The following is a 19,322-nucleotide window of genomic DNA, read 5'->3' as shown; positions in this document are numbered from 1 at the left end:
TCAAATTTTAATACTCTATTCTTTACTTGGGGCAGAGCATTTTCTACTAATTTTGTTACAAACAGATGTGGGTATGATTCGCTACTTGCTTTTAGGCCACTATTTATACCAAAACATTTTTCAAATCGGGCATAGTAATCACTAGTGTCTTCATCTTGCTTCTGCTTACAGGCTGAAATTGTACCCCAATCTTCCTTTTTCGTAGTTAATAAACGTGGCAGTACCTGTACTAATAAACCTGGTAGTGCTTTAGTTTTATCCCCGAGTCCTGCTCCTGCAGTTCGGGCCTTTTCTTCTGCTTCTAATACTGACCATTCTATCTTTTGGTCTCCTACCTCCCACTCTTTTTCCCTGAGTTTCTCATAAATGCCAGCAGGCATCAATACCTTTAATATTGTCATAATGTCGGGATAGGTATACTCTCCCATGAGTAACATGTCTTTAATTTCTCGGTGAAAACCCGCTGGATCTTTGTCATGACTGGGTACCACTTTCTTCATTTCTAACAATTCTATTTTTGATATGGGCGTATACACAAATACGCGCTTAAACTCGTTGTCCTCGCCCTTTATTGGGTGCACTTCTCGTAAGGGATTCTGTCTATCCATGTAATACGTGGTTCTTTCCTTGATGGGCAATGAGACACGGTCTGAACATACAAAAAGAATATACTGCTTTCTTGATTCTAGAATTTCTTTAATTAATTTAGTACCTGAACCTCTCCATCTATTCATAAGCAATTCAGTCAATATGTCAGGTAAGGGACCAGGGTCCGAATGCTGACTCTGATATAGTATAATGAGTTGTTGAATCATATAAATCCCAGCTAACCGCTGTTCATCTGGGGTGAGATTCAAAAATGTGCGTGCTACTGTATCATCACTATATTTTCCGGGACTGTCAACCCAATGGACAGCTGACCTGGCTAATTCTTGTTCATCCATAGAATCGAGAAAATGATAACCCCTTCGTTCTCGAAGTAATTTGTCAGCTGCTTGGAACGAATGCTCGTTAGACCTGATGTTAATTATAGGTATTTGGAAATTCCTGTTATTATCTGGACATATCGGACGTATCGGGTCAATAGGACATCTATTACTATTACAAGATCTTCCTTTACCTACATAGGCTATGGTGTCTGACTGTCCTGCGGGCAGTCCTGACCCTTCCTCCTCGTTTTGTTCGAACTCGTCTACCGCTAATCTTTCTTCGTGTAGGCGTTCTATTTCTTTACGGATCTTTCGGCACATGGCTATTATACAATTTTGTTTATCATGTCTACCTTCTGATATATTCTGGCTCCATCTGGTAAGAATTTGCATTGCTTCCGGGTCTACCCCCGGTCGGTCTTCATTTCTGATCACACAATTTATGAGGAAACGTAACAGTTCCCCCTGTATCTCCACTTTCTGATATTCCATAGCTCTGTTAATACATTCAGAATCTCGCCCTGTTTGAACAAAATGGTATATTTTATCTAGATGCGCAGTCATTCCTGGTAACTTCCCTAAGTACACTGCGGCTCGTCTGATACGCAATGATGCCAGGGTCATTTCGTCCTCTTTGCCGGGCACAGGGTCATATCTACAATCTACAAGAAGTTCCTTAAGCGTACGGGCATTTATGAGTTTGGGGGTACGTGAATGTGCTGACTCTTGAAAAGTAAGTTTATTTATTCTGGGTGGCGTAGAAAAAATGTTACTAGCACCTCCCGTAGCCCCATCTGGGGTGTCGGGTGTGAAAGGATTCGTTGAACGTGACACAGCAACTATAGGTGTGGACACAGCTATAGAAGCAGCTGTAGGAACAGATGTAGAAACAGATGTGCTTGCCGGAACTTGTGACACGATCTGTTGCTGTAGGGATACGGGTACTGGGTCTTGGCGTTGAACCTCCCTGATAGGCGGTCTATGTGGGGCGGAATTAGCATACTCGGGAGCTGCGTCATCTAAATATGAGGAAAGAAAAACATCTTCTGCGGTTCTAGGATGCCCCTTAGGATGTACCTTTATTGGGAATAATGGGGGCGGCAAGTCTTTCGGTGTTTCTGGAGTAGCTTTAGGTAATCCTTCGGCCAGAAGGGGATACATACCATTCGTAAGGGCATTTCTTTGTCTGTCTACCTGTTCTGATTTCACTCGGATACCTTCCTCAATAAATAGATTTTCTCGAACTTTATTGGAATTCTCTTTACTCTTCTCCTCCTGTCTACGTGCTTTTTCTGTACGTCTATGAGATTCTTTACGCCATAACTCAACGGCATCTTTCTGTGACTGTCTGACTTTCCTTTTCCATAACTCTTCTTCTACTTTCATGATGCACTCTGCATCCCAGGTTCCCGCTGTGGGCCACCTCTGACTTTCTGGTAATTCCTTGGTGTAGTCTACCCATAAATCAAGAAATAATATAGCGTCTAAGCCATGTTTATGATACATGAAGTACCCTGGAGTGTCCCTAGGAGGAATAGGAACGGCTTCTTCGAGTACCCCTTTTCTTGTAGTGATCTGTCTTAGTTTTGAAAAGAGCGGCATATTGAGAACTGATCTGATACTTAATCTTGAACACACTTAGTACAAAAGCACAATAATGAACAACCATTCATACCACAATATGCAGGACGTTTAACACATTAAACATTAAACATTTTTAACCTTTAAAATAACCAACAATGATGATCGTCTGCATAACTAATCACCAAGCATAATTCTTTGACAATAACTAGATACTTCGGAATACTTGATATACTGCTAAACAGTACATATACACTGCTAAAACAGTGCAGACCGGATTTGTGTACCCAAACCCGTCTTGACCGGCACAACCTATGTGCACGTCAGAAATGCCTCCCCAGCAATGGTACTCACCGGGTAGCTTCGGAAACGGAAGGCCTCGGAAACTGAACTTGGACCGGACTGGACTCGACTCGACTCGTCGGAAACTGGACTCGACTTCGAACTGGTGGGCCTCTGTATACCTCGGATCTTGCTCTCTCAGCTAGGCTCTGGTCGGGATACTTCGCACTTCTCACCGCCTCGTCTGGGTGTTGATCGCAGCCTCAGTCGCCCCCGCTTGACCGGAGGGAGATACAGGAAATCCTGCTGGTACGCGTTATTGTCCGTCCAGCTGTGGCAGGAGACCGGGCCTGCAACTCACCGCCGGCGCGTGAGATGAGAAAGTGTCCCTGTTCGGGCGCCATTCATGTGGTAAATAAAATTCATTACCGGGACTTAATTTGATACGGAAACATAATAAAATAGCTCAGTAAAATGAGAGGCAGAATCCGTGGTATCAGAGGTTCGGAATGGGCTTTATTCCAATGATCGATTATAATCGGTTGCTCCAAGTTCCATCACCACGGAGGTTCAGGAAGTGAAGTACATACATGATTGACAAGAAATGACTTTTATAGTACATACATTACAATGAAGCGAATGCAGTAGGCGTAACAATTGATAAGGAAAATGACGATTCATATGCGTAACCGAAAATGGGTGTAATAAGGAGTAAAAAGGAACATAATTGGTTATGATGTCATATATAGGTGGATCTATAAGATAATACTTGGCATAGATGCGCGCGCAGCAGCATGACGTGTGATTGACGTGCAACTAGGGGTGAAGGGGACTTGACATTTAGCTCTACATGTGGAGACGAAAAGTCTGGGGGGTCAAGTCAACCTAATCCCAAATCATATCTAACATCCTATGTTTAAAGAACTATGTTATCCACAAAAGAAGGACTCTCGGACAGAATCTATTCTATACTGACTGTGCGTGCGTGTACAAGCGTCTAAGTGTCTACACTAAATGCGAGGGGGTAGGAATATTCCATGGTAACAGGACTATGAATTACTTGCATAAAGACAGAGAAGCCGAGCCTTTTGCTCGGTAGCTGGAAGAAATGTTTACTTAAACTACTAGACAGGAATGCATCGGCTAAGGGGCGAAGCAGATAACTCGAAGGTGAAATACAGTTCTTGGCAGAGAATAGGCTGATGTCAGGCTTCGTGAGCCGCGCAGAGTATGAGACAAAGTTCATGGTCACAGATGCAGGCTCAGACTGGAGTTTTTCAGAGGCAGAAGGCAAGAAGAGTTTGACGACAGAATCAGGGCCTACTTGCCTGGACTGTAAAATGGCATAGGTGAACCATATAAAGCCGGTGGCTTTCCATACTTAGGAATGGAATATCCGGCCTATTCATGGCGGATCTGACAGAGGACATGTTGATGGTGGACGCACATGTGTTTGCGTCTTCATAACTGGAACTGGAGGAAACATACATGTACTTGTAATATGCACATAGAACCGTTGGGGTCCAAGATAGGGGACATAACTGACCAGAAAAATCCATATTTCCACAGAGTTTAAGTAAAATATTGCAGAAGTGAAGCGGTGTATGAATTCGTTGCACTTGGAGGCCTTGTATCGTTCAGAGTTTTGGTATTAACATTGTCGATCGGTTACTTGGGTTTGTTGAGGGGATTGTTGCTTTTATTTGTTGCTGGATCAGATTCCCCTTTGATAATGTCTAACATATTTTCAGATTGGAAAGAGATTTACGTGTACTTTGTGTTCTCCAACTTCTTTCCATCCTTTGCGTTCTCTTCTTCGCACAGAGATCACCCATGAACAACAGATTGTATTTTCTTGTAGTGATTTTCTTACTCTTGACGAGCTCCGCTGAGTCTGTGGATTTTGTTTTCCAGCACTGTCATAACTTCAGAAAGGAATAATTTATATCATTATGTACAATGGTGTCATCCTATACATTCTTTATGACAAAGACCAGATTAAAGTCTGTTTCATGTTGTGAAGGCTGTGTGGCTCTAAAGGCAGACAGAGTTAATTAACATTTGTCAAACTGATTCGGTCAAATTTCTTTTGGTATTATATGATGGCCAGACTAGTGCACCGGAGTTCATGTCTTGTCGTGTGATGATCTTGGACTCTGCAATAACTAGGTCTGATCTTTTTCCTTTTTTGTGAGTCGGACGTTGTGATAGTTCCAGATTGTGGGTGTTCAGCGGCTTATGTTCAGTATATTCTGTAATAACACTAATGACTGCCACACTACTGAAGACGCCCATACATAGGTGTTTGATAGGCAGTGTCTGTTGAATGGTAAGGTCTTCTGTAAAGAAACCTGTGTGTGCTCGCTCTAGGGGATGGTGAATAATGTGGCGATGGAAACACAAGGTTTCTTGTGGGGATAATAGCCATGCTATGGAAACACAAGGTTTCTTGTGGGGATAATAGCCATGCTATGGAAACACAAGGTTTCTTGGGGGGATAATAGCCATGCTATGGAAACACAAGGTTTCTTTGGGGGATAATAGCCATGCTATGGAAACACAAGGTTTCTTTAGGGGATAATAGCCATGCTATGGAAACACAAGGTTTCTTTAGGGGATGATAGCCATGCTATGGAAACACAAGGTTTCTTTATGTTATGTTAAACTTTATTTGTTTAGCGCACGTACAACAGGTTGGTTTCTTGGCGCTGCTCTGAGGGTGTTAAACTAGATGTTGCTAGTATGCCTGTTTAAATAGCCAAGTTTTTAGCAGTTTGCGGAAGCTCATGAGGTTTGTGCAGGATCTGAGTTCACGTGGCAGAGAGTTCCAGAATTTGGGTCCTAGGGTGGCGAATCTTGACCCCCGGCGCGTTTTAGCCTGAAGGGTGGGGTGCTCAGGAGGTGCATGTGGGCAGTTCGTAGGTTGCGGGTCGGGTATATCTGTTAATCAGACTGTTGATAAATTTTGGGCTATTGCAATTCAGGGATTTGAATATGATGCATCCTACCATGAAGGAGCATCTCTGAGGTATAGGAAGCCAATGTTTTCTCTTCAGAAGTGGGGTGATATGTTGGCGCCTGTTTTCTTGTAGGATCAGTCTGGCCGCTTGGTTTTGAACCATTTAAAGGCGGTGGATGAGGTGGGCCGTAATGCCAAGGTAGAGAGAGTTAGCATAGTCGATGTGGGACATCACCATGGCGAGGACTGCCTGTGTTCTAGCTTCTTGAGTAAGGTACCTACTGATTTTTCTAATTTTCCTCAGATGAAAGCAACATGTTGAGATCAAGGCCCCAATTTGGTTTTTCACGGTGAGGTCTTTGTTGATTATGACACCCAAGGTTTTGGCGGAAGTGGAGGGGGTGGGGGCTGTCCCAGTTCCTTAGGCCAGAAGTGGCAGTTCCAGGGGTTCAAAAGGCCTCCTGTGAGGATCACTTCTGTTTTATCTGGATTTAATTTGAGGTGATTGCTGTTCATCCAGTCGCGGATGAACAGCATTGTTCTCTGGAATTCGAGGATGGAGGTGGGGGAGTTGTTGATCGGCAGAATTAGTTGAAAGTCATCTGCATAGTTGAAGGTCTGGACTTTTCTTTCCTTTAGTGCGTGGGTCAAGGGGAGAAGGTATAAGTTGAATAGATGTGGAGAAAGGGAGGAGCCCTGGGGGACACCGCAAGTGTTCTTATTCTTGGGTGTTGTGAAATTTCCCAGACGGACCGCTTGATAGCGGTTAGTAAGAAAGGATTTTATCCATTCAAGAGCCGACCCTTGGATACCCGCGTCCTCGACACGGTCGACCAGGATGTTATGGTCGACCGTGTCAAAGGCGGCGGAAAGATCCAGCAGCACCAGGGCTTGGGGGAGCCTCTGTTCGCTTTCTCTCGCAGAGAATCTAAGACTGACAGTATCACTGACTCGGTGGAGTGGGCTGGGCGGAACCCTGCTTGATGAGGGTCTAGGTAGTCTGACTGTTACAGGAAAGTGGATATGTTTTTGGCTACATGAGCTTCAAGTAGTTTGGCCGTGTAAGGGAGTAGCGAGATAGGTCGGTAGTTACTGAGGGTTCCAGGATCTGCTCCCGGTTTCTTCAGGAGGGGGATGACAAGCGCCTCTTTGAAAGCATCAGGTACTTGTCCCTGGGATAGAGATTTGTTTAATAGGGACATGGCTGGTTCTGGGCAGGCTGTAAAGGCTTCTTTCAAGATCCGCGGGGGACAGCAGTCTCTAGGAGAGCCAGATCTAACTTTGGTCAGTAAGTCTGAGAAGGCTTCTTGGCTTATCATAGGGATTTGTTCTAGCCTTTGAGTGTTTATTGGTTTGGTTAGACAGTTGGGCTTAGTGCAGGTAGGGATGCTTGCTTTAATAATTTTGATTTTGTCAATGAAGAAGTTATTAAGGGAGTCTCATAAGGGTTGTGAAGGTGTGATTTTTGATGTCACTCGATCAGGATTAGATAAGTTATTTATTATAGAAAAAATGTCCTTTGATTGATTTTTGGAATTGATGATTTTAAGTGAGAAGTATTCTGTTTTTGTGGTCAGGATCGCTTTTTTATAAGTTCTAAGGGCAGTTCGAAAGACGTTTTTATCGTCAGGTGAGTATTTGCTTCTCCATTTCCTTTCCGCTTGGCGCAGGGCAAGTTTTAAATTTTTTAGGTCGTCAGAGAACCATTTTTGTGCTTCGTGACGACGTGCTTGTTGTAGCTTCCTAAGTGGGGCGTGTTTAGTGCTGGCTGTCAGGAGCCAATCCGACAAGTTTTCCTCCTTTTTATCTAAGGAGGAGTGGTTTGTGGGAATTGTGTTGGTAAGGGTTTCAAGGAATCGGGCTTTGTCGATGGTGTTCCAGCTCCTAAAGTATCCAGGTACTGGTAGGGGGATTTTAGGTTTAGTAAGGTTGTTTATGGAAAATTTTATGAGCTGGTGATCTGACCAGATACAAGGAGTTACATCTGGGTTTGTTATGGTCAAGTTGGTGGACCATAATTGGTCTAAAACATGACCTTTGATGTGAGTGGCGGAGGAGATGTACTGACGGAGGTTTAGCCCCGTGAGTAGATTGGTTAGTTCTGCTGAGTGAGGTCCACCTGCTGGGTCGTTCGCCCAGTAGTTGAGGTCCCCAATCATGAGTATTTTAGTGTGGTTAGTAGTGATGTGTGTCATCTGTTCACCCAGCAGCTGCGGAAACTGTGGCATGCTCTGTGGTGGTCTATAGAGTATGACACAGACTAGTGGGGCAGAGACGGATTCTAGTTTAATCACTAGATTGTCTACTTGTGGAAGGTCGAGAGGGGTAAGTGCAGAGAACTGTAGGTCTTGATGTATTATGGCTGCCACCCACCCTCCTGTTTTGCCCTGAAGGCGGTTAGCTTGCAGGATGTAGTAGTCGGCGGGCAGAGCTGCTAGGATATCAGGGGAGGAGTCCTGTGTTAACCAGGTTTCTGTTAACAATAGGATATCCGGTTTATCGGTTAACAGTAGATTATGTATTTCAAGTTGGTGCTTGACCATGGAGCGGGTATTTAGATAGATAACTGTTAGGGTTTGTTCCCTGTTTGTGGCCTTAATGTTTGGTTTCTTGTTCTGGTGTGTGAGACCGCTGAGTTCGGGAAATGAGGATCTTTTAGACATTATCCTGTTCGTTGCTATGTTAGCCAGGCACTTTTGGTCGATTGCAGGTGCGTTAGAGTGGAGCGATATAAGTTTGGCCGTGGAGTAGGTAATATTGTGAGCATATTGGCTTGCCCCTTGCCCCGGTCGGCCGCGGACGGGCGCAGACGGGCTTGCCTTTGGCACGCCGCCGGCGCGCCCGCTGCGCGCGTCCGCTACGCTCCTGCGCTGCTGGCGGCATTTGTATCTGTAGTCAGCCTTAGCCCCTCCCACTCTTCTCTGATTGGCGCTTGTAGCGTTTCCACCAGGAAGCGAGTGAGCCGGTGTGACAGCGGGGAATCGGCGCGGTGAGTGCGATTCAATTTTAAAAATCTAAGTGCAGCAAGTAGTTTGTGACAATCAGATTCATAGGCAACACAGTTTTAAAATAACAGGGCGGTAGAGCGTTCGCGCTAGCACAGGCAGTGGCACCTTCAAGGGGATGATAGCCATGCTACCTTAAGAACTTTGAAACATGAGAGTTTCCAGCGAGGATGGATTGGAGAGTTCATGCTTCTCCACCATACAGCTTTTCTGTTAGTCTGTTCTGGTCATCTGTAAGTCTGGAGGAGCTGAGATGCCAGTGATGGGTTGGGGGTAAATATTAAGCCAGGATTCAGTAATTGCACATACATCAGCTATGAAGAGGTTTATGGCGTCTGCTGAGAAAGCGTGGTGACCATGTCCACAGTTTGACCTCTGCCTTCAAGGGGGTGCCATAGATTTTTAGACTGAACAGACCGTTTCACTTGGTAGGAATGTTTGATCCATATTTCTGTGTTTGCGTGGCGCGGATGGCTGACAGGTGTCTGCGCAGCACCTTATCCTCGTTAGAGAACTGGCCTCCGGTACGGTAGACTTTGTTTTCTTAAAAATGTGGGCAGAGTTTTCTGTGCATTGAAGACAAAGACCATATAGTGCGTTGTGCGTAATTAGTCGAAAGGGACAATAAGGATTAAGCAGGTGAAATAAGTTGCTTGCTGTGGTTTGGACTGGGGCTCCTGCTCTTTAGATATTTGGGAAGAGATGACCGGTGGCCAGGGAAGTGTGAAACTGGGCCAGAGAAGTGTGAAACTGGTCAGTCTCTTTAAAAGGCAAACATTTCCCAAGAAGATGGAAACCTCCACTATCATTTGAAATGACTCCCCGTGCGACTTGGTGTTAGGGTTGAGAATAGGTCCCATCAGACAAGGCAGACTATATCTGCTGGTCTTAATCAGAGCATTGTGTCTTTGCCTGGTGCCTCTATAATTCAGACTGTTTTTGATGATTAGATGTAAATAAACACACATTTGAATGCGATTATCAGCCTTACTAGCAGTAACCTATCTTTTGAGATCACCAGTAGCTGTCACTTATGATTTTAATTTGTATCTTATTTCGTAGAAGTGACCCTATATTTTCTTTTCTTCCTTAATTTCTGTTGTTTGTTTTGTAACGCACTGTATCTAAATTTATCAATGTCTTTCAGTTGTGAATGTTGTATAAGTCACAGTTTTCGTTACAGTAAAAACACATGGACTCTGTTTAATGTTGGAAGGGGCTGTTTTTTGGTTGAAAGGTTTGTCTGCCTGCTTATCTTATTTTACTCGTTCCGGACTGCTCCTGCGCTGTCCTCTTATGGATGAACGACTAGTCTCGGTTCGCATCCTTTTTACATGGGGTAGTGGGAGGTCTGCGGTTCTGGTCTCACGTTGATTTGTCTCATCCCTGATGCCTCTGAGGTTTTCTAGAGGAGGAAGATAAAGAATATATTGTGTCTCTGGGTTTGAATAGTGCATAATTTGGGTCAATGAGATTTCTTTCGCCTATCTGTCCTCTACTGCAGGAGAGTATCCCCTGATAAGCTCAATATAATCCCTTGCCACGCAAAAATGCAGCATCCATTTTCCCCTCCGTCTTCTTGCGGATCACTGGACAGATGACTGGGCTGATGTAGTCAGTATGCCCAAGCTGGCCAAGTTGTTCAAACAAGTCCTCCAGATGAAGGTGGAGCCCCATTAAGCCAGTTTTTCAAGTATTGAGACCCTTGCTCTGAGCATCCAGGAACTGGGTTTGTGTCCCATTGTGTCCCATTCCAGCTGGCCTCCTGTAATTACCCTGGTAATCCAGCATTGTCTGTCCCCGGAGTGATACCACGCGTACCGGTAATTCTGGAGGTAGTGGTAATGGGGAGTTACTTACCCCGTTTAAATGAACATGGTACTCGTAATGAGGTCCTTGTGACCTCCCAGTGTTAATAGGAGCAAGAGCTAGACTTCTCTCTATCTATTAAGGGAGCGAGTTCTTTAAAAGTGTTAAATGAATAACATTGCCGTCTAGGTTCTATCTGTCGCTTTATGGAAATGGTTCATGACTTCACCAACTTCTAACACTCTTTTTGAGTCTCCCTTATCTCTCTTACCAGCTTTCTCTTCTCTTTCTCTCTGTTCCCTCCTCTCTTGCGCACACACACACTCTCCACCCCCTACTCATTCTTTGCTCTGTACCTCGCTGCAGCTTCTCACCCTCTCTCCACTTCTCTGTACCTTATCTCACCCTTTTATTTTCTTCCTATGTACCTTCACCTCCTCTCCCTGCACTGGAGTACTTCACTCCATCTCTGCGTATTGGCTCCGTCTCCTCCTGACTGGACCTATCTCCTCTCATCTCATGTAGATCACGAGGCGCTACGCAGAGTTCTCCTCCGCTATCGTCAGTATCAACCAGACGTTCCCAAACGAGAAGACCAATACATTGCTGGCTCAACTGCAGGTGCGTTGTGAGAGCAGAGGGTGTGCATGGGGTCTCCCAAGGAGGCAGAAAAGTCTTTGTCTGCTGCATGCTAGACAGAGGGGATGTTTGGGCATTTCTGAGGGGGCACCACATCACAGTGATGAATGCAGGCTTGAGAATGGCTGGAAGAGGTCATAGGAGCTCTCAGTTGGATATGGTGTGTGAGGGAACATTGGAAGATAACGAAGCGGTGGACAGTGGGTCATGAGAGGGCCTGGAAGGGGTGCACTTCATCTCAGAGTAGTGAATATATCTAACTATGAGCCCAATTGTGCTACTTAACATAATTCCCTCCTGTACGTGTCTCACTCAATCTCGAACGCCAACTGCTTGTGTTCTGTCCACACATCTAATCTCTCCTTGCTTTCCCTCTCTTGTCTTCACCCCACCACTCTCTTATTTCTGCTATCCCTCTCTCTCATTCTACCTTTCAACTTCCTCGACTTTTCTTCCAACTCTCACACTCTCATTTCTCTTTCCAAACCGCACACTCTTTGCTACTTCCACCCTCTCTTTGATCTTTCCTTCCACCCTACACTTTATTTCTCGTCCCACCATGGCGCTCTTATTTCTCCTTTAACCCTTGATTGATCTGACCTTTCTTTCACTGAATGATTTCTCCTTCCACCCCTCATGTTCTCTCATTTCTCCTTCCACGGCTTGCTTGGTCCAATCTCTCCTTCCACCCTTGCGCTCTCCACTGCCCTCACTCCTCTCTTGCAGGTGGAGGTTGAGAATTTTGTCCTCCGAGTGGCCGCAGAGTTTTCATCAAGGAAGGAGCAGCTCATCTTCCTCATCAATAACTATGACATGCTCCTCGGTGTGCTTATGGTAAGTGTTGGGAGAACAGTGGAGGGCGCAGTGAATCGGGGCTGTTGTGAGTGTGAAGTGCTGGTGTGGAGTCTGCCTTAAGGTTCTTGTGTGCTGGGTGCCCAGTTGTCTACCAGGGTTGTTGAAGGGGAGGGTGGACGCCCAGGAAGAGCCTGCCCAGGGCTGGTAGTTAGGATTCTGCCATGGGGAGGTGGTGTAGAGTCTTGTCCAAGGCTAGAGTGAGGCACATGTGGGTGCAGGTGTTGTTTGGTCCAAGTTCACTGGTGGCGAGTGCTCGTTTGGGCTCCACCCAGTGGTGCTGGCAGGGTTGGGGGGACTGAGGGTACTGATGTGAATTGTTGGACTTCTTGTAAGAAGTCTATTTGACAGTGCTGGAGGGTAGCGTGCCTATGGCTGGCATACTTAATCAGAGTACGTAAGTGGTGTTGAGACCCCCTCACCCATCTCGCTTTGAGAGACTGTTCCTGGGGCGCCTCAGTGGAGTGTGGAGCTCCTGTGTGGTGTTTCAGTGCTGGCTGAAGGCCACATGCTGCCTTAGCGTGTTTCATGTCATGATTATCCAGGCCAGGTGAGGCTTGTCGTAGTTTCTGTAGACACTCTTGTGGCTTTATTGTATGGGTCACATCTCCATCCCATGCTCTGCTTTCCCTCCACAGGAGCGTGCCGCTGATGAGAGTAAAGAGGTGGAGAGCTTCCAGCAGCTTCTCACAGCTCGCACCCAGGTCAGTACAAGTCTCAGATTACTGTCTGCATTCATCACTATGCTTGGAAGTCTATCCAACGCGCCCTTGTGTGTCTGTGACCCTGTATTTCACTTGCTCATGCCCCTGGGTGTCTGTGAACCCTGCAGGTCCTGTACACCTCTGTGTGTGTCTGACCCCCTGTAGGTCCTGTAAACAAGTACCTGTCTGTCTGTGGCTCCTGCAGTTCATATACTCACGCCCCTGTGTGTCTGATGCCCTTGAGGGTCCTAAGCCCCTCTGTGTCTGTGGGCCCTGCAGGTCTTGCAAACATGTACATGTGTGACTGTGGGCCCTGCAGGTCTTATAAACATGTTGATGTGTTTCTGTGGGCGCTGCAGGTCTTGTAAATATATACATGTCTGACTGTGGGCCCTTTAGGTCTTGTAAATATGTAAAGTGTAACTGTGGCCAGAAGGCCCTGTACATGTGCCCTTGTGCTTGTCAGTAGGCCCACAGGTCCTGTAAACATGGCCCTCTGTCACTGTGGGCACATCACTCATGCGCCTCTTAAGGTGCCTGTGCTCAAAAAGCAGGGTGCACCAAGAAGTTCAGACAGGCATAGGACAATCTTAATATACCGGAAATGGGTCATGCCCTTAATAAAAATGTGCTATGTATCCACACACACAGTATAATAAATGCATTTAATCCAGCCACAACCTTTGTATTGGTACACATGAACAGGCATAAGATATCAGAGCAAACACAAGGAGATGATGGACGGAGCGCTGAAACTTTTCAGACACCCCTCCTCGTCACAGATCTGGGTCGAATCCATCATCGTTCTTTAGCTCACTTTGCCACCCCAGTTCAGACCCTAGCCTGGCTGATGAGGGGCGTTATCCGAAACCGGCCCCAGGATGCTTTTTTCAGGTTTAGGGAAGACCTGGCTTAGCAGTTTGGGCTGGACTGTCCCCATGAGGCACAGGGTCAAGACTGATTTGCATATAGCTGTGTCTGATCTGGGGTGGCAAAGTGAGCTAAAGAACGATGATGGATTCAACCCAGATCTGTGACTGGGGTGAGTGTCTGAAAAGTTTCTGCGCTCTGTCCATCATCTCCTTGTATTTGCTTTGTTCACCCTAAATTGTCAGGGTATGCCCAGACGTGGGTCCCTTGCTCACTTTGCCACTGGATTCAACCTAGCTTGGCTGGTGAGGGTTGTTACCACGAAACCAGTCCTAGGATGCTTGTTTCTGGTTTAGGGAAGACCTGGCTTGGCAGTTCGGGCTGGACTGTTCCCATGAGGCACAGGGTCAAGACTGATTTCATATGGCTGCGTCTGAACTGAGGTGGCGAAGTGACCTAAAGAGCGATGATGGATTCAACCCAGATCTGTAACTGGGGATGAGTGTCTGGAAAGTTTCAGTGCTCCGTCCATCATCTCCTTGTGTTTGCTTTATTATAAGATATCATAGAGCACATTGCTTGGTACTAAAATTTAGGAGTGAATTTTTAATATGTACATATTTAAAAGTAGGAAGCTGGCTCTTTATGTGATATATCAAAAATCTGATATACTGTATAAAGAGTCCAGGGGCTCCCTTACACGTGGACAGGGCTTGGTCTGTAATCCCAGAGTGCTCTATTGGGGGTAGGGTGGTTGAGCAGCCTTAGGTTTAACGCAGAGGAGTGCAAGACAGTTGCAAATTCACACAATAATAAATAAATGACTTAATGATTCAAGAAGGAGATCCACACCAATTTATCAAATATAGCAAGTATATTTATATATGTTTAGGCATCAAAGAAAAATCGTTCACCTCATTAGTGGACTGCTCCCTTCCCTGCACATCTCTGACTGGTAGCTGCTCCCCCCGTTGCTGCTGCTGACCCTCTGGTCAGGAGTTCCAGAGCCTCATCCATGGTGGCCTAGTGGTAGAGCGTCACTAATCCGCTGCTGGGCTGGGCTGCCCTCGGTCTCTCTTTTTCTGCCTTTTGGATTCTTCCTTTTCTGTTTCTTTTCTGTCCCTTTTGCACTTTTCTTCTCTCCTTTTACCTTTGCCCCTCTTGCCCTGCGATTCACGGTGGCCCGCCCTCCTCCAGTGACACTTTCCTGCTTCCTGCGTTTCCCGCCTCCCAGCTGTCCAGCTCCCCGCACACTACTTAATAGCGGACGCTGTGTGGCCGTGCCGCTGGTGTACCTGCTCCAGCACTGAATACCAAAATCCCCTTTCTACATCATAGACCACAGATCTCTTCAACCACATTCATTCACTCATTCACTGGTGGGGCCCATAACACCAATCATTCATTCTACTTTTAGATCAATGGTCCGAGAGAGAGAGGGGAATTCTTTCTCTATTCCATGCGCTGGAAATATGGAAGGAAAATGCACAAATCCCCTGATGAGTAACAAGTTCACCTATTCCTCCCTACCTCACCAGGGTCTCAATCCTTTTTAACCTAGCAATTCCTCCCATGAATAGGCCATGGATCAGCTGAGTTGCTGGAAAAAGTGACACTTAATTCTTCTAAACAATATACATCAATACACTTCAAATAATAACCCGACACAGTTCTTAAATGAATTGAAATGTTTATCTAATTAAAGCATAAGAAAATCATAAAGCATTCAATATTTTGATTAGCATATTTACCTAATCTGGCTAAATGGCGTCCTCTATGTCAAATTCAAATCTTTCGTCTCTATGCCCATAAATCGATCAATCAGTTCGTAAATTATTTGGGCATCTGATCAGTCCATCAGAGTCTCTGGCAAGCAGCTGTCCAGCAGTGTCACCGTCCTCTCCGTCAGCATAACGTCAGGAAAACAAGCTAAAGCACGACGAGCTATTGACCCTCTCTAGTCTACTTCTTTTATAGTAAAATCAACAACAAAATGTTACAATACATGTTTTAAAACAAATTTGATTGGTTGAACCAGGATCATTCTTCCTCATTCTCATTGCCTCGATGTTTCATTAGATGTAATTCTCAATGTTCTAATAATTTGCAACAGTTAGCATTTTGGTTCCCATACGGGTTTGTGTCCATGGTGTCATCAATTATAACAGTTCTTAGTTTAAGGAAGTCCATTGTCTGAGGATTGGCACTCCTCCCGGTGCGACCTTCACGAGTACAGTCTGCCTGGGGTCAGGACGAGGTTATTGTTGCTCATCTTTTAGTGCAGGCGCACTTCACTCAGTGACTTCTGTATCTCGTTTGTCCGTCAAAATAGGGATGGCAGCCATTTTGTGGCCACACTAGAAAGGTCAACTTAAGCAAAGAAACACAAAACTTAATTAATACATGGAAGTGACTATTAAAATGTTATTCCCTCACTAAACCCTCTATGTGTGTGTATTTATCTAGCAAAAGCAACACGCATTGCGGTTTATACTCACATTTTAAAGCACGATTCACAAATCGCATCACGAAAGCAACATATAACATGCAAATTCTAAATATCTGACATTAGTATGCATACAAAATTAGTTTACATATAAATCAGGCCATGCAAATGCGATTCCCTCGTGTATTTTCTAATTAGTAATGTTGATTATTCAAACACAGCAAACCATTAATACTATTAATATTAATCAGTTATTCGTTTTAATTCAAATGATAAAATGGAGGAGGTATACGAATCTTAGGGAAAACCTCACTCCAGCAATCCCCTCTTTGGTGATTTTATCACCACAAAACACCCAAATTTAGTACCCTTTTACTGAAATTTGAAATGACTTCTTACTCATAGCTCAAAATTCAGTTTCTTCATATTCATCTCTTTTTACTTTTTTATACATACTTTCTTTCCACTCATCTAAGGCTATTTCTTCTAAATCCTTGTCTGGATCTTTTCCTTTTCTCTTAATTTTATCTCTTTTTATTTTATTATTTGTTTTCTTATTTCTACAACACATACACCCTAATCTTATCACTAATAATGCAACTATCACACATGTTAATGGAAACAGAATTTTACCTATAACAGTACTACCTATTTTAGCTAAGAGATTTTTAATAGCAGCTATTTTCTTTCCCATTCTTGTCCATACATCTTCAACCTCCAGTGGTGCAAGTTCATCATGCAATTCAGTAATATTTTTAATGTAAACCTTTAGATCTTTACTTTCGTCTGGAATGTAAGTGCAACACTGTTGAACTTTCAGCATTCCACAGACTCCACCCTCTTTTGCCAATAGAATGTCTAGGGCAAGTCGATTTTGCATTGCCATAGCACGCATGGCAACCATTTCAGTGTTAACCAATAAGAATCCATTAGCAGTGCTTGTTGACAAGCGATCCACTACTGTAGACAATCTTCTAATTTTATTTGCATTCAGAGTTATTCCCACTGCTGGTATCAATGCACAAAAGATGTCACCCACAATTTCTGCCCAAGATTCTCTCTTTCTACGCACTAAATGACTATTTAAACTATTTACATCCTCTTCTCTGTCCATGTGAAAGATTTTTGGAAATACCAGGCCTACATAACATGTGCCATACCAATGGTCTGGCAAACGATAATATGCCCTGTTCCCACAGATAAAATATATTCCAGGAAATACTGGATCTCTTCCACCTTTAAATCCCCATCCACCTATGATTCGGTATGTATCATGGCACTCACTATTACCTACAAAAAGATTATCATATGCAGTTTGATTCCTTCTTATACAAAATTTTCCTTTCTGAGGCCTATCTAAAGCAATTGTTGGTGTAGACTCTCCTTTTGTCAGATGTTTCTCCATTTCTATGTCCCAAGCAGTTTTCTCAACCTTTCCTTCTGATGCCTTTTTGTGCATCTTATGCCTTCTTTCCTCAACCATATTCAAAAATGTCTTCTCTTCTTTCTGCAAACTGCATGTCAAATTATATTTAAACACAACTTCTAATGTTAGTTCACTAGTCTCTAGAAATAATTCACCTAAAACTTTAGCAGGTCTTACCTTATTTAACTTATTATTAGCAGGCACTAATGCAAATATGTTATCTACATCTGAAAAATAATACTCTAATTTCCCTAACTCATAAAATAAGCTAGCTATTACACTACAGTTATTCCATAAGTAGCTGGAAGGTGATAAGTCACTCCCTCTGCCACAGAAGCAGGTAACTGCATGCAGACGTAGCAATCCCTTACATCCATAGTCTTTACATATTCATACAATAATTTTGAAAATACATTATTAGAGAAATCGTTAATAGACCTATCTTTATGCAAATGAATGTTTGTTTCTACAGTCGGTACTACCTTCGAAATTTTACCTATGTTAGTTTTGTTTTGACCATTTCCTTCTATTATATCTATTGTGACTTTAAATGATATTACAAGAGCTAGGATGCTCCATAAAAGCATTAATAATCCTGTACAACAGCAACATGTTTTACACCATCTTTTCATGAATGTACATCTACTTTTACTACCATCTGTGTTAGCCATTTTTACTAAAATAGACCGTGTCTTTTGACTTAGCCTCTTTTACTTTGTGACCAGTTTCTAACCCAAAGCTTCTAAGCTTCTACTTGGTTCCACTAGTTTTCTACTTCTTCTCTTTTATTATCGTTTTCCACATCAACAGCTTCTTTGTTTATTCAGTTTGGCATCTCATCGTCCTTTGCCTCCTTCTCCCAATCAGGATACAGAATTTCCTGAATCTCCACTTCTTCTTCTCCAATGTCGGACAAGAGAACTCTCAGGATTTCTGATTATTCTTCTTCTTTAACCACTTTCAGTAAAGCCTCCTCTGGATTTCCTTGACTGTCTGCCTCTTGGGATTCCCCAGGCAGGGCCACATACGTCCATTCCGGCGACTTATACTTCTGGTTAGGTTTTCTTGTTCTTCTGGACTCTTTGGTTACAACTGTTTCTTCCTCTTTTGATTTTTCCTGACTCATAACTTCATTCACCTGTTCAGCTCTTAGTGATTTCACTCGAGACAATCGATATCTTAGTCTCTTTATTTTATTTGGCCAAACTTCTGGTTTTACAGTTCTTTTCAATTTACTTTCTTTGACATTCTTTTCTTCTCTCCAAGCTCTCTTTCTCAGAACTCAACCTTCAGGTATTTCGTTCTCACTCTCTTCTGACTCTGTCCCAACTTGCTTTTCCTTTTCACCAGTCTCTTTATCCACCACTTGTTCTGGTTTCCCTACTTCTTTCCCTCCTCGGATCTCCGACACGCAATCTTCCTGCTGACTACTTGTCCCTTCACCTAGCTGGATGTTGCAGTTCCCTACACCTCCTCGGGGGTCTTCCGCAATCTGTCCCTCTCTCTCTGTAACTGTCCCTTCTTCATTCAAATCTATTATTTCATGTGGAATTTCTCTCAGTTTTTCATCTGGGATTTGTTTTCTTTGACTTTCTTTTACTGCTTCTTCTTCTTTGTATTTTCCTTCCTTCTTTTTAGGTTCTTTTCTAGGACCTTTCTTTCTCTGCTCGTCTTCAGAATCTGAGCTGTCAGAAATCTGCTGTCTTCTTCTCAGAGAGACACTTCTGGGAACTAGAATCTGTTTTGGTTCGTTTTCCCCCCTTTCAGGATTTTCTCGTGTTTTTGGTTCTTCGTTGTCTGATTCAGTACTTGACTCTGAT

The 19,322-nt window shown here is 44.0% G+C and overlaps 1 protein-coding gene across 1 annotated transcript in view; it reads left to right on the top strand.

Moving 5' to 3' along the window:
* Nucleotides 1-19,322, top strand: part of VPS52 (VPS52 subunit of GARP complex) — a 120,322-nt gene that overhangs the window by 64,581 nt on the left and 36,419 nt on the right. Inside the window, exons 15-17 of the mRNA XM_085620396.1 lie at nt 11,091-11,186; nt 11,931-12,038; nt 12,695-12,760. Coding sequence (XP_085476522.1) covers nt 11,091-11,186; nt 11,931-12,038; nt 12,695-12,760 — 270 coding nt within the window. The remainder of the gene's footprint in view (nt 1-11,090; nt 11,187-11,930; nt 12,039-12,694; nt 12,761-19,322) is intronic.

This window comes from Triturus cristatus, chromosome 1_1 (genome assembly GCF_964204655.1).
Source record: "Triturus cristatus chromosome 1_1, aTriCri1.1, whole genome shotgun sequence".
Classification (NCBI taxonomy): domain Eukaryota; kingdom Metazoa; phylum Chordata; class Amphibia; order Caudata; family Salamandridae; genus Triturus; species Triturus cristatus.
This window is presented reverse-complemented; position numbering and strand designations above follow the sequence as displayed.